We start from the raw sequence: 13,538 nt of genomic DNA, 5'->3' as shown, positions 1-13,538 counted from the left end.
CATGGAGTAACATGGGTGAATTTTACTTTGAGAAAAAGAAGTGAGGCACAGAAGAGTATGGATTGTATGATTGCATTTATGTGAAATTTTAAAGTAGACCAAATTGATCTGTCTATAGTAATAGAGATCAGAAGGGTGGTTACTTTTTGCTGGAGATACTGACTTGGTAGGGGATTGAGGAGCCTTCTAGGGAGCTAGAAATGCTGAATATTTTCATCTAGGTGGCAGTTTCCTGGACATGGTACCTATTTAAAAATTCACCCGGACATATACTGAATGTTCATGTAAATTTTACTTTAATAAAACGTAAAAAAACTTCAAGGTAAGTACCAGAAGAATGGAAATGGGATTATGAGTTTTTATACTGAGGAGACAGAGTAGGACACAGCAAATATTTGGATGGTCCCAACAAAAGACAGGAAGGGAAATAAGAGAGGGAAGGGTAAGGTTGCAACTTCTATGATCATAAGAGTTTACACAGTTTTGTGCAGAGGAAGGTGGTTAACTATTTGAAATAAGTGCAAAGCAGCCCAGGTTAATGTGAGAGGGATGTTATTAGCAAATGCTGACAGAACTCAGGAACAGCTTTAATTAGCTAGATATTATTCAAGATAAAAAGCCTTAAATGGAGGGCAGCCCCGGTGGCGCAGCGGTTTAGCACTGCCTGCAGCCCAGGGTGTGATCCTGGAGACCCCGGATCGAGTCCCACGTCAGGCTCTCTGTATGATGTCTGCTTCTCCCTCTGCCTGTGTCTCTGCCTCTCTCTCTCTCTGTCTCTATGAATAAATAAATAAAATCTTAAAAAAAAAAAAAGCCTTAAATGGAGAAAAGCATTATATTTCGTATTAGTAAAAGGCATAGTCTACTAAGAAAATAAAACTTAAGAACTTTTATGTACCAGAGAAGAGGACTTTGAAATATCTAAAGCCTTCAGAGTCAAGTGGAAGACTAACGCACCTCTCCAAAATCAGTAGATCAAATAATCAGAAGTTCAGTGGGGACTTTGAGGATGTTAAGTAATGTAGTTAACAAGCTGGCTATCGTTCTGATGTGTTTGTACGCACATACACTCACGCTCATAATTAAAATATTAAGTTCTATCACAAAAAACATAGTCTAACTTTTTTCTTTAAGTTAGTGGTATATTCTGATACCTTTCCGTGCGAGAACGTGTTGAGCTACCCTTTTTTTTTTTTTCGCTACCTTAGTTTTTAATAGATGCAGAGCACTCTGCGGGAAAGAGACCTGTAATTCATGATCTGTTTTCCTGTTTACAGCCATTTAGTTTGTTGTCAGTTTTACTTTGTTACAAGCATACTTGCTTTGAATATTTTATACATATATGTAAGTAATTTCTGTTATAGAAATTTTTTCCTACTTTTTCCATTTTGATTTGGCTTTTGAAAACAGCCATTGAGGGGCACCTGGGTGGCTCAGTTGTTGAGTGTCTGCATTCAGCTCAGGTCCTGATCCTGGGGTCCTGGGATTGAGTCCCATGTCAGGCTCCCCATGGGGATCCTGCTTCTCCTCTGCCTGTGTTCTTGTGTTCTGCCCACCCCCCAACCCTGTCTCTCATGAATAAATAAATAAAATCTTTAAAAAGACAGCCATTAAAAAAAATAAAAATAAAAAAATAAAAAATAAAAAGACAGCCATTGAAGCCACTGAAAATTTCTGATACAAGGCTATTGGGAATGCTTAAATTAATATACAAGTTCTGGTTAGAAAGAACACCTAATATACAAGTTCTGGTTAGAAAGAACATCTCAGCTGTCTCCTCTTGGGCTCTGTTTCTCTTTCTTGCCTTTCTAAGAGGATAAGGAGATGGCTGTGCATTCACCCACACTTGATCTATTTTTCCCTCTGTGGCCAGATTTAAGATTTTTTTTTTGAGGACCCTTGAATCTCTGTTTTTAAAGAATTGGCTATTAGTTTGCTATTAGTTTGCTATTCATGTTATTGGAGCATTTACTCTTCTGAAAAGTCCTCTTAATTTCAAATTGTATACTCCCAGAACTGAAATCTTTTATTTTCATGAGCAAACTCAGTGAATTCTAGAATTCTTGGTTAAAAAAATTCTCCATATTATAATTTAGTGATCTTTACCATATATTTCTTTTTTATTTTTTTTAAAGATTTAATTTATTTATTTATGAGAGAGAGAGGCAGAGACACAGGCAGAGGGAGAAGCAGACCCCATGTAGGGAGCCCAATATGGGACTCGATCCTGGGTCTCCGGGATCACGGCTTGGGCTGAAGGCAGCGCTAAACTGCTGAGCTACCCAGGCTGCCCCTATATTTCTTTTTTAAATATCTAAGCTCACTTTGAGGGGCTCCTCTGGCAATCCCCCTGGTGCCAGGGCTTGTGCCTGAACCTTTTCCCATGCAGCCACTAGGCAGCTTTTTAACCATTCTGGAGCCCTTTCCCAAAACGTGGACCAAATGGAGACAATAAAGCTTTTTGCAGCAAAAAAAATAATAATAATAAATATCTAAGCTCATTCAATAAATAAGTCAGTCTATAGAGAATCTAAGGTTTCTCTATTAGCTTGTAACTTGCTCTTTACTGTTTTTTATGCTTAACCATGTTGGGTTTTTTCTTTTCTTTTTTAAGATTTATTATTTTAGAAAGAGAGCAAGGGGAGGGGCATAAAAGGAGGATCTTCTAGCCGACTCCTCGCTGAATGTGGAGCCCAACAGGGGGCTTGATCTCACACCCTGAGATCATGACCTGAGCTGAAAACTTAGTTGGCTGCTTAACCAACTGAGCCACCTAGGCACCCCAGTTATTTTTAATGTAATAGTTTAAGATAGCCTTGCGAAGACTAAATATTTCAGTGGCTTTCACTTTACCTCTGTTTAATTGAGTGCTTGTCTGAGTTCATGATGTGTGTTGTAACTGTTTACCATCCTGCACTTTTGGTAGGCCGTATCTACAAGTGCTTGTTTACTGGCTCCGTGAGCTCACTACTGACACTGCCACTGGACATGCTGTCCACGTGAGTACTGAACCTCGTGAAGCTTGAAGGCTGCACAGCATAGCCTAGTGCTTGTTTTTCCTGCACATTTTTACTTTTGTTGTAATTTGAAAGTCCTTTTGTTCCAAGAACAAAGAGAATTTATGTCTCTTAGTCTGACAGTCATAGCTACAGTAAAAGTCGCTGACACATGTACATGTTTGTTTTAAAGCATACCTGTTTTAAAGGACTGTTTTGTAAGGGTGGGGCAGTCTGTTAAATAGGCTGCTGTGCAGTGTGAGATATGCACTATCATGTCAATTTAAGCATGTATTTTTAACAACGTAGTCATTTGAATACAAATTTAGTTTTTAAATGTTTCTTGTGATTATTAGAATATGGACTCTAAAAACTTGTTTACTATCATTGTTTTATTGTGCCTTAATTTGACATTAAGCATTGTAATTGTGTTTTCTTGGAAAAGATGTGTTTTCATTACTGATATCAGAACTAGAATTGCTGTAAATGATTAATTATATCAAGATAATGAGAGTATTAAGCGTACCAATAATTGCACCTGTATTTGCTAAATCTTCTTTTGTACCCGACTGACCTTAGTTTTTGATCCCTGTGACAGTAAAGACAAAGAACAATATAAAATTCTCCTATAGAAGTATTCAAAGTATATTACTATCAAAATAAGCCACAAAGCAATAGAAGAGAGTAGGAGAGCATGCTGTTATTTCTGATAGAAAAGAAATTAAGGGGTTTTAAAAAAAATCTCTTGCATCTGCATCATTATTTTTAATCATTATTTTAATCTAATCATTAGATGTGTCTGTGACTTGGTTTTTCTACTTGCTGGTTGCACCTTTTTGGGATAGAACAGACGGGTTATTTCATTTCTGTCTGTGTCATTGACAGTATAGGGAATACTTGATGAAAGGTTTGCAGCTTGAACTCATTTACATTAGAATTATTTATTGTTTTCACTATTGAAGAACAGTTTTATAAAATAATGTTTAGAAGTAGACAGGGGCTTTGAAATAGGGTGCTCTTAGCTGTGGCCATAAAAAGGAGAAACCGTAATTTAACACACTAGTGTGAGAAGATAACCCTTTGTATAAAAATATAGGCCTTTTGTAAAGTGATGTAGTAGAAACAACAGGACAGCGTTCCCATTTCTGGACATCAAATTTTTCTCTCAGCCATCCGGAACAGGGTTTCAGTATAGAAGTTTAAGAAGTTTGTCTTAAATGCTCATCTGCCATTCACTATGTCTTTGTGTATATGACATCATTCACCTCTGGCTTGCCTTTAAGGATTGTATACACTGCAAAGATGCATATTGGAAATAGCGAGAGAAGTCCAATAAAAGTAAGGGGTGATTACTAAGAGCAATGGAAGCTTTATTTTAATATGTATAAGCTAATAAAAGAATCATTTCACATAGGTTAGCCTTGTTCCATTTAATTTGGGCTAAAATTCTGTAAACCATTGTAGTTAATGAGTGTGCGTGGTAGCAGCCAGTCACTACTCAATTGTTTAGAAAAGGTGACTTGAGTTCCTATCTGTGCAGTTTAATGAAGCAAATAGACATTATTTCTCTAATGGTTTCTGTCTTAAATGGTTGAATATATTAATATTTATCAAAGCCTAAATTGGTAGGCTTTGGATATATGAAAAATAGGTGTTTGTGGAAGCCATGTCAGTGAAAATACCAGACAAACAAGGTGTAGTATTCCACTTACCTACTACCTTTACTTCTTGTTGGTAGAACTATTGAACATCTGGTTGTTGGGCAGGTGTGATCACTTAGATAATACAATGGGGTAGTTGGTTGTTACAGAAGGAACCCTAGCATTGGAATACAGTTTCTGATTCTGCAGGTTCTTTGCTGACTTTGGCCAAATTTCTGAACCCGTTTCCTCTATAAAGTGAGGAAGATCATGCCTCAGGGATAGGCTATTCAAAGATTAAATTCACATATATATTTAAAAGTTATGTGTGTGAATTTTGAGTATTGGCTTAAAATATAGCAGAATTATCACTGAAGCTCAGAGCTGTTGCTTGCCTTATGTTGGCAAGTTCCCCTTTTCTTTATAACCTGATTGGTTAGTGGGCACCAGAATTGCTTTCTTGAGACCACTGATTGACCCAGGAGGAACACTAGAGGCATGGCTGGGGATAGTCAAAAGGCATTGTAAATGTAGTTTGGTTTTGTAATCCCATGCTGCCTTTTACAATTCGAAGAATTGAGCCAGTTTTCCTGAAAGCATTTTTAACTAAACTCCTTTTTTTTTCTTTTTTAAATGAGCTGTGTTTTATTTTCTCTGTAGTATTAATTTTATTTCTGAAATTTTACTTTAAATTTCTTAATATCATAGCAGCTGCTTACATATTTTGTAATTCAGTTCTTCAGATCATCCCCAGGTACAATATATCAGTTAATTATTGTTTCAAAACATGCTGTCCCTGAAACTTACTGGCTGAAAACTACAGTAATTTTATTTGCTCATAATTCTGGGAGTCAGCTGATCAGTTCATCTGTGGGGCTTTCTTCAGTTACTCATGTGTTTTACTCTGGGGTTAGTTGGTCTAAGATAGCTCCAGCTGGTACCTTGGTTCTCCTCCATGTGGCCTCTCAGCTTGCAGGAAGCCAGCAGGTCACAGAGCAGCATTCTAAAAGGGTGAAAGTAGAAGCTCACAAGCTCTCTTCTAGGCTCTAAACTCAGGCAGCCTCACCTTGGTTCAGATAGTTCACAGAACCAGCCTAGATTCTAGGTATGAGGGAAAAGAACTCTACAAAGTGTCGCTGTTTAAAATTGACATCAAGGCAGGCCCCCCCCCCCCCCCTTAGCGGTTTAGCGCCACCTTCAGCCCAAGGTGTGATCCTGGGGACCCAGGATGGAGTCCCATGTCAGTCTCCCAGCATGGAGCCTGCTTCTGTCTCCTTTCTCTCTCTCTCTGTATCTCAAATAAATAAATAAATAAATAAATAAATAAATAAAATAAATAATTTAAAAAATTGGCATCAAATAGTTGTTATTCCTATTGCTGATGATAAGTACAGAGTAGAGAAGTGGATGTTTTAGTCTAAGTTATCAAAGTTTTAATAATCCTGAGGGTTCCTCTTTTGATTAGGTTATATTCCAGGGCATTTCTGTGGGCCACATCAATTCATTAAATTTGGAGCCAGTAGGCTGAGGTCTCTCAAATGGACTCTTCCTCAGATTTTCCATAGAGGAAAAAGTCATTACATTATGATAAAGGATTTTCCTAAGGCCACCAAGATTCATAGTTATCCTTGAATTATTCTTGTATCAGGCATAGACGAGGGAGCGACAAACCCCTTGAGATGAAAAGAACAAAGAGGTCTTTGGTATTATCATACTACATGTATCATTAACATAATTTGTGTGAGTTTATTGAGAAACTAGTAACATACTTATGGTATATTTGCAGTTAGCATAAAAATTTATTCTGCTTTCTAAGTGGTAGATAATTTAAAGTGTATTACAGACTTTGTCTTACACATTGCATGCTGAGTATATCTCAGGTTGCTTTCTTTACATTGACATTAGGCCTTTCGGGGGTGCTTCTCTCCTTTTCTGATTTGCTGATTATCTTCATTTGTATGAGTATCAGCTAACCAAGTTTGTTAAACTTGTGTGTAAAATAAGGATAAGGAAGTTCGGGATCCCTGGGTGGCGCAGCGGTTTGGCGCCTGCCTTTGGCCCAGGGCGCGATCCTGGAGACCCGGGATCGAATCCCACATCAGGCTCCCGGTGCATGGAGCCTGCTTCTCCCTCTGCCTGTGTTTCTGCCTCTCTCTCTCTCTCTCTCTCTCTCTGTGACTATCATAAAAAAAAAAAAAAAAAAAAGGATAAGGAAGTTCTTAGTATGGGTTGGATTGCAATCAGTAGATTGCATACATACTTGGTCTTTGTCAGGTGTTTGACTGCTTATGGTTTTTGGTTTTTTCCTGCCTCTTTCTAAGCCATGTTCAAAGAGTGGCTAGGTAGCTAATTTCTACGTAATTCTGATGTTAGTTTTCACTTATTATAATACAAATACATATGACACAAATATATAAATAAATATATTTGGCTAGCTTATTATAAGGTAGATAGAATTTCACCATTCAGAAATAATTCTGAGAAACTGATTTTTACCTAGAAAATTAATACTTATTTTTCTGGCTGTTGTTTCTGACATTTTAGTGTAAGATGAAATGTTACCTTTGGTTTCTCAAGTTTAAGCATTCTTTGGAGTAATTCTTTATAATTTTTTTTTAATAGGGACAATTTATTGGCGGATTGTTTGCAGGGTTGTTTTGTGGTAACATGCACACTGTGTGCATTCATCAGCCTCGTGTGGTTGCGAGAGCAGATAGTCCATGGGGGAGCACCGATTTGGTTGGAGCATGCTGCTCCACCCTTCAATGCTGCTGGGCACCACCAAAATGAGGTAACTCCCTCCATCTCCAAATTGATTCTCTTTGCATAGGACGTGGGAATTATTGTCATTCTCTAAGATTTAAACCTTTGACTCCTCTGCCCCTCATTGCAAAGCAGGACACTGAAAAGGTTTGGGAGAAGATTAAGGGAGATGCAAAAAATCCGAAGAAGGCTACGTTGACTTTGCTTCTTAATTTTCTAGCGAGATTGGGAACAGTGTTAGGGGGGTGTACTGAGTGCTCTTTTATTCCCTTTGCCTGGGTTTACTACTGTCATGGAAGTTAACTTACAAACTTCCTGGCTATGATGCTGACATGCTGTGTGACATTGAGGAGGCTACTTACTCTCTTGGTTCATCAGTTTCTTCTTATGTGAAATGCCCTGTGCTTGTTGCTCCCAATGGCAATGTTACCAAAAGAAAAATTAGAACACTGTTAAACAATCTCACAAAGTTTCACTTTTTCTTTATGAGAGATAACATGCTTATGTTAGATGCAGGAGCATTTGCTAGACATGTTAAGAGAAAGAGAGTAAGATAAATGATTTTTAGACTCTTGCTTGCTGAGCAATTATGGGGCTGAAAATGTCAAAATATTAGCTATGTACAAAAACTATTTGTTTCATAACCTTTTATTATGAAAAATTGATGCTAAGATACTCAAAATGATAATTAACTTAATTTTTCATTGAAGGACCTGCTGTGTGTCAGTGTATAGGTTGATTTCATCAACCTCTGCCATACTGTTTTCTCTACACAATTAAGAGTGTAACTTCTCCTTAGCAAATCACACATGCAAGAAATGAAACTAGAAAGAAAAGACACTTCTTACCTAGTGTTAATATTTTTGTTATTGTACCTCATATATAATTTTTAAAGATTTTATTTATTTGACAGAAAGCATAGGCAAGGGAAGGGACAGGCAGAGGGAAAGGGAGAAGCAGGCTCCCCATCAAGCAGGGAGCCCCCTGTAGGGCTCCATCCCAGGATGTTAGGATCATGACCTGAGCTGAAGGCAGATGCTTAACCAACTGAGCCACCCAGGTGCCCCTGTACCTCATATTTTGAAACATTTAATGCAGTTGCTCTTTTAGAATCTTCAACTATAACTGTGTCTTTGCATTTGGTAGGTAGCAGAACTCAGTGAGAGCCAGAGGAGGTGCATGTGGGAACTGACAAAGTCCATATGGACAGGTTTACCTACTGAATAGGAATTAGAAACTTTCTCAAGTGTTTAACTGATAACTGAGAATTAAGTTACTTACCTGTATGGGTGTAAACATATAGGTATATAAGTAAATATATGTTTATCCCTGAGGCATTCAGTTAAGGTAGGAGATGCCTTATAAAGAAGAATTATGGCCCTTTTCTAGAGTTGGTTGTGGGGTTTGAATCTCATCAGGAGTTTCCCCCACCCCCAGGTCCCCCGCCAAGGGGGCACCTGTGCTAGAGTCTCAGTTCTCTTTTCCTAGAGTTAAAGAATGGAGACTAAATGGTACCAAAGACATAAAGAAATAGAGAAGTCCAGAATGATCAAATAAAGTCACCACCAAACGAGATGATGGCTGAGGAGCCAGAGGTCATCCTAAGAATGGCGCCCAGGTCCAGGTTCCACAAGAGCCTCCTGGCCTCTACCAGATAGCCTTGCCGAAGACTGTTGAAGACCTTGGGATTATTCCATGCAGGAATCCAACCAGCCCTGCAGCCTCCAGGCACAGGTTGATGCTGGGCCCAAGGATGTCCTCAGACCTTTATAGGAGCTTGCTGGACAGTAGCTGAAACCCACTGTTCACATAGTCAGGAGCAGATTGTGGAGATGCTGGTGCAGAAGTAATTCCAGGTTGTCTTGCCTGAGGAGCTCAGAGCTCAGGTGCAGAGACATCAGCCTGGGGTTGGACTCACTGGCTGAGTGCTGCTCCGGTCTTGCTCTTCTTGCATGTGAAAAATAACCAGAGTTTTCTTTTTTGCAAGATCCAACAGCAGTCATGGGGAATCTGAGCCTTGGTTTATCTTGGAGTTTTGTCTGACTAGTTGTAATAATAAATCAAAACTCCTGTCTGGACCTCTTTTTGGCTGAGGCAGCTCTGTTTCCTGAAACTGAACTCCAGAAGGAGTTTCTCTGCTCTGTTGTTAAGACAGACAGCCTGCTGCTTGTTCTTACTCTGTTGAATGCCTCCTTTTTTGCACTTTGTGACATGTTTTAATACATTGTTTTTATGTATACAAAGAGGTAATGGCTTTAACTTTCTAAATTCTTGATTCTTGCTCTGCTGGCTTGAATAGAAACTTGTGTAACCCCACCAATAACTGGTTTCAGATGTGCCTGAAGTGTCAGACCCATTTTCTGTAATACTTTGTGAAATACCTGAATTATACTAAATGAATATACATGCTGTGAAGTGAGTTTGTTTATGTTCTTACATGCTGAGTTGATCCGGAGAAAAGATGACTTGAGGGGTATTTTTTGGAATTTTAATAGTTTGTGTGCTAGTTTTGTTTTTTAACAGGGGGAGTGTGATTTGGAAATAGAATGAAACTGAGACAAGTTAGCTGAATTTCAGGGCTCTGCTGTCATTTTAGGCTCCTGCAGGAGGAAATGGTGCTGAAAATGTTGCCCCTGACCAGCCTGCTAACCCACCAGCTGAGAACGCGGTGGTGGGAGAAAACCCCGATGCTCAGGATGAGCAGGCAGAAGAGGAGGAGGAGGACAACGAGGAGGAGGATGACGCGGGCGGGGAGGATGCCGCTGATGCCAACAACGGGGCCCAGGGTAATGGCTGCTGGCCCATCCTTACACTTCCTTCCCAACCATGAGTCCTCATGACCATGAGTCCATTTCCAGCTTTCCTTGAGGAGAAGAACTGGGAGTTTTAGAAATTTTATGGGTTCGGAGTTTTATTTCTAACCTGTTTTTACTTTATTTTGGCAGATTAGCATTAATGGATATACATATGTATTAATTTTTTTTCTGTGAAGCAGGGCACATTTTGTGTTGTAAAATCCTACTCGGGACTTTTATAAGATGGTTAGGAAGAAGTTATTTGTCATAGACCATAATTTTTTTTAAAGGAATTTGATACAGATTTATTTTATTCCGTCCCATTTCTCTTGAGTCAAGATAACTTTCAATATCCAAGAAGAATTCTTGAAGGGTATACTGCAGGTCAGAGGATATCAAGGAACCATTTTCTCATTTTCTAGTGGTATAACTCCAGAATGCTAAAGGAAATCCCAGACCATGCTTGCCTGTCAGCTGGCAATAGCTCACCATCTCCACTTCTCTCCTCTCACCCCAGAGTTTTCCTGTCAAGCACTGCACGGCTTCCAGGTCCACTGGACATTGCTGGTGTCTGAGTGTCTCCTGGGTGCCAGGCACTCAGGTCCTTGCCTTCATGGAGTTCTGGTCTAGTGAAGGAGCAGGAATAAATATGTTGTTACACAGTGTGGTAAATGTGCAGGTTGCTCTGAGGATGCTGTTGGGAGAGCCTATTTTAAATAAGATTCTCCAGGTATCGCAGAGTCAGTGATATTTGAGGTGAGACACAAAGGATGAGAAGAAACAAGTTGTGTAATGGGAGCAAGGGACCTTTGTAGGGAGCAGTGAATCTATGTTCAGAAGCTACAAGAAGCCAGCCTGCTGCCACCCTGGTGCGGCCATCATTCCTTCACTTCATCTCACACAATAGCTCCTAAGTAGCTTCTTCCACTTGTGCTCCGCATAGTGTTCATAGTACTCTACTGCCTTTAAAATCTGGCAGTGGTTTTTCTGTTATACTAAAGAACAAACAAAATCCAGGTTTTACCTTCCCCCTTGTATGATTTGATCCCTGTCTGCCTTTCATACCATATCTTATACACCCCCCACCCCCTGAGAATTCTTGTCGCCTGGCTTCCTCGGTTTTCTCAAATTTTCCAGATTCATTCCTGATTCAGTGTAGTTAAGTTCCTCTTTCACATAATCCTATTTATTTTCTTCTAGCACTTAACCACAACCTAGAATCATCTTATATGTGTCTGTTATATTTATATATATGTGTTATTACCTAACAAGCAGATGTGGTGTAGCTTCTCATCAACAGCTTACAAAACACTAAATTAAGAGAATATGTTTTATTATTTATGGTTCAGGTTTCATCAGTAATCTTTCAACTATTATATTTCCAGATGACATGAACTGGAATGCTTTAGAGTGGGACCGAGCTGCAGAAGAGCTTACATGGGAAAGAGTAAGATTCTTTCTATCATGCATTCTAGTGCCTTAACTTTAAACTATGTTGAAGTTGGGCATATATAGATGCATATGCTAAGTTTGTAGCTACATTAGATGGAAGCTGCCGTAGAACTTTAATTTCTAGAGAAATGTGATGTTTATGGTGAAAATATTAAAAATATTGTAATCTATTGCTATTTTTCTATTTCCTGGCCTTTAATACAAAAAAGATTATGGACTTCCATAAAATGAAGTAACAATTTAAATTGTATTATTCTGACACTGCAGTTGATATATCATGAAATCTTGACTGACTCCATATCTAATGTAAGAATTAAACCCAAGATGGAATTATGTTGACTTTATAATCATATGATTTGGAATAAAAAGAGGCCCAAATATAAAACTAATATTTTTTACTCTCTAAAAATGATAAGCTGTATTGGAAAATAGTGGGGAAGGATTATGTTTAAATCTAATTGAAAATGAGCCTTTTTTCTAAATAGAATAAAAAAATCCTGTTGCATCTTGAATTTATGCATATTGTTATTTATTTTAGATGCTGGGACTTGATGGATCACTCGTTTTTCTAGTAAGTGAAGCTAATATTTTTTAATATAGTTGTGACTTAATTATCAATGATTCAGCAACTTTAAATTTACAGTAGTATGTGCTGGCTTTTTATACTAAAGGTCAACATGCTTTTAGACTTTTGATTACTTGATGTATTGAAGAAAGTCTTTTTTGCAGTGAAAATATTGGCAAAGGACAAAGGTAAAAAGGTCATTATTAAATACTTGATTTTTAGAAAAGAAAATGAAATAGAGAATTTAATGGTAGTTAAGAAGAACTTGGTCTTCTTTTATTTTTTATTTTTTTATTTATTTATTTATTTTTTTTTTTTGGTCTTCTTTTAAACCTCGCACTGTATTAATCAATTCCTGAACTGGCAAAAATAGAGCAACTTTGCAGCAAACTTTCCAGTTTCATGTTAGGTTTCCACTGTTTGCCGAACCCTGCCTATCCTTACCTTATTAGTAAGGAGTACAACTCAAAGAGAAGGAATAATTCTTTAAAGAACCTGGTCTTTAGGAGAAGTAATGCTCTTTTCTGGGTTCTGTAATACAAAATCACTTGGGATTTTTAAGTGGCTTTGGGTTTCAAGATGACTAGCTATGGGTACTGACTGAAACAGTAATGTCACATAGCAGTCCTCTTGGAGGAGGTGATAAGACATTATCGAGAAGCGGATGAACGGCCAGAAAACCAGAGTGCCATAGACAGAAAAGGGACTGAGGAAGAAAAGCAACCTTACAGAAGCCATAAGAACAAAATGGACACTGGAAAGAAGCACTGTGTGATATACATTGATGTGAAAGTTTAGAATTAATGGGATTTTCAAATTTTCCTCCATTTGGAATTTTTCAGTATCATTTGATTTAAATGAAATCAGGCTATTATTTATGAGAATCTGTGTAGTTTGTAATGGCTTACTAATTTCTGAAGAGGAAATGTTTATGGATTTTTTTTTCCTGCATGTGACATTATGAACTTGAGTTTTATTAGGCTTAGTTTTTTGAGCTATCTAATGAAAAATGAAAAGTTACATGTAATGAAATCTCAACATTATGGGGTGAAAATTTCAGTCTCCTAAGTGGAGTAGTCCATATGTTTTATTAATGCTCTTTTCCTTTAGGAGCATGTCTTCTGGGTGGTGTCTTTAAACACATTGTTCATTCTTGTTTTTGGTAAGTGGCGTTTATGCTGTTATTTAAGATACTGTGATAGGAGTTTAGTTTTCTGGGAGCCTCGTTAGAGCGTTTTATTTTTGTTTGTAAGCACTGGAATACATGAAACAGTTTTAGATAGTCATTCTGTACAGGAAGACGCCAGGTATACAAATACTTTTCTTT

General features: G+C 38.0%; 1 protein-coding gene across 5 annotated transcripts in view; it reads left to right on the top strand.

Moving 5' to 3' along the window:
- Positions 1-13,538, top strand: part of MARCHF6 (membrane associated ring-CH-type finger 6) — an 82,925-nt gene that overhangs the window by 29,355 nt on the left and 40,032 nt on the right. For all 5 annotated transcript variants that reach the window (XM_038583321.1, XM_038583322.1, XM_038583320.1 and 2 more), the window contains exons 5-10: positions 2,927-2,999; positions 7,259-7,427; positions 9,996-10,185; positions 11,580-11,641; positions 12,185-12,217; positions 13,322-13,373. In XM_038583321.1, the coding sequence (XP_038439249.1) occupies positions 2,927-2,999; positions 7,259-7,427; positions 9,996-10,185; positions 11,580-11,641; positions 12,185-12,217; positions 13,322-13,373 (579 nt within the window). The remainder of the gene's footprint in view (positions 1-2,926; positions 3,000-7,258; positions 7,428-9,995; positions 10,186-11,579; positions 11,642-12,184; positions 12,218-13,321; positions 13,374-13,538) is intronic.

This window comes from Canis lupus, chromosome 34 (genome assembly GCF_011100685.1).
Source record: "Canis lupus familiaris isolate Mischka breed German Shepherd chromosome 34, alternate assembly UU_Cfam_GSD_1.0, whole genome shotgun sequence".
In the NCBI taxonomy this organism is placed as follows: Eukaryota; Metazoa; Chordata; class Mammalia; order Carnivora; family Canidae; genus Canis; species Canis lupus.
This window is presented reverse-complemented; position numbering and strand designations above follow the sequence as displayed.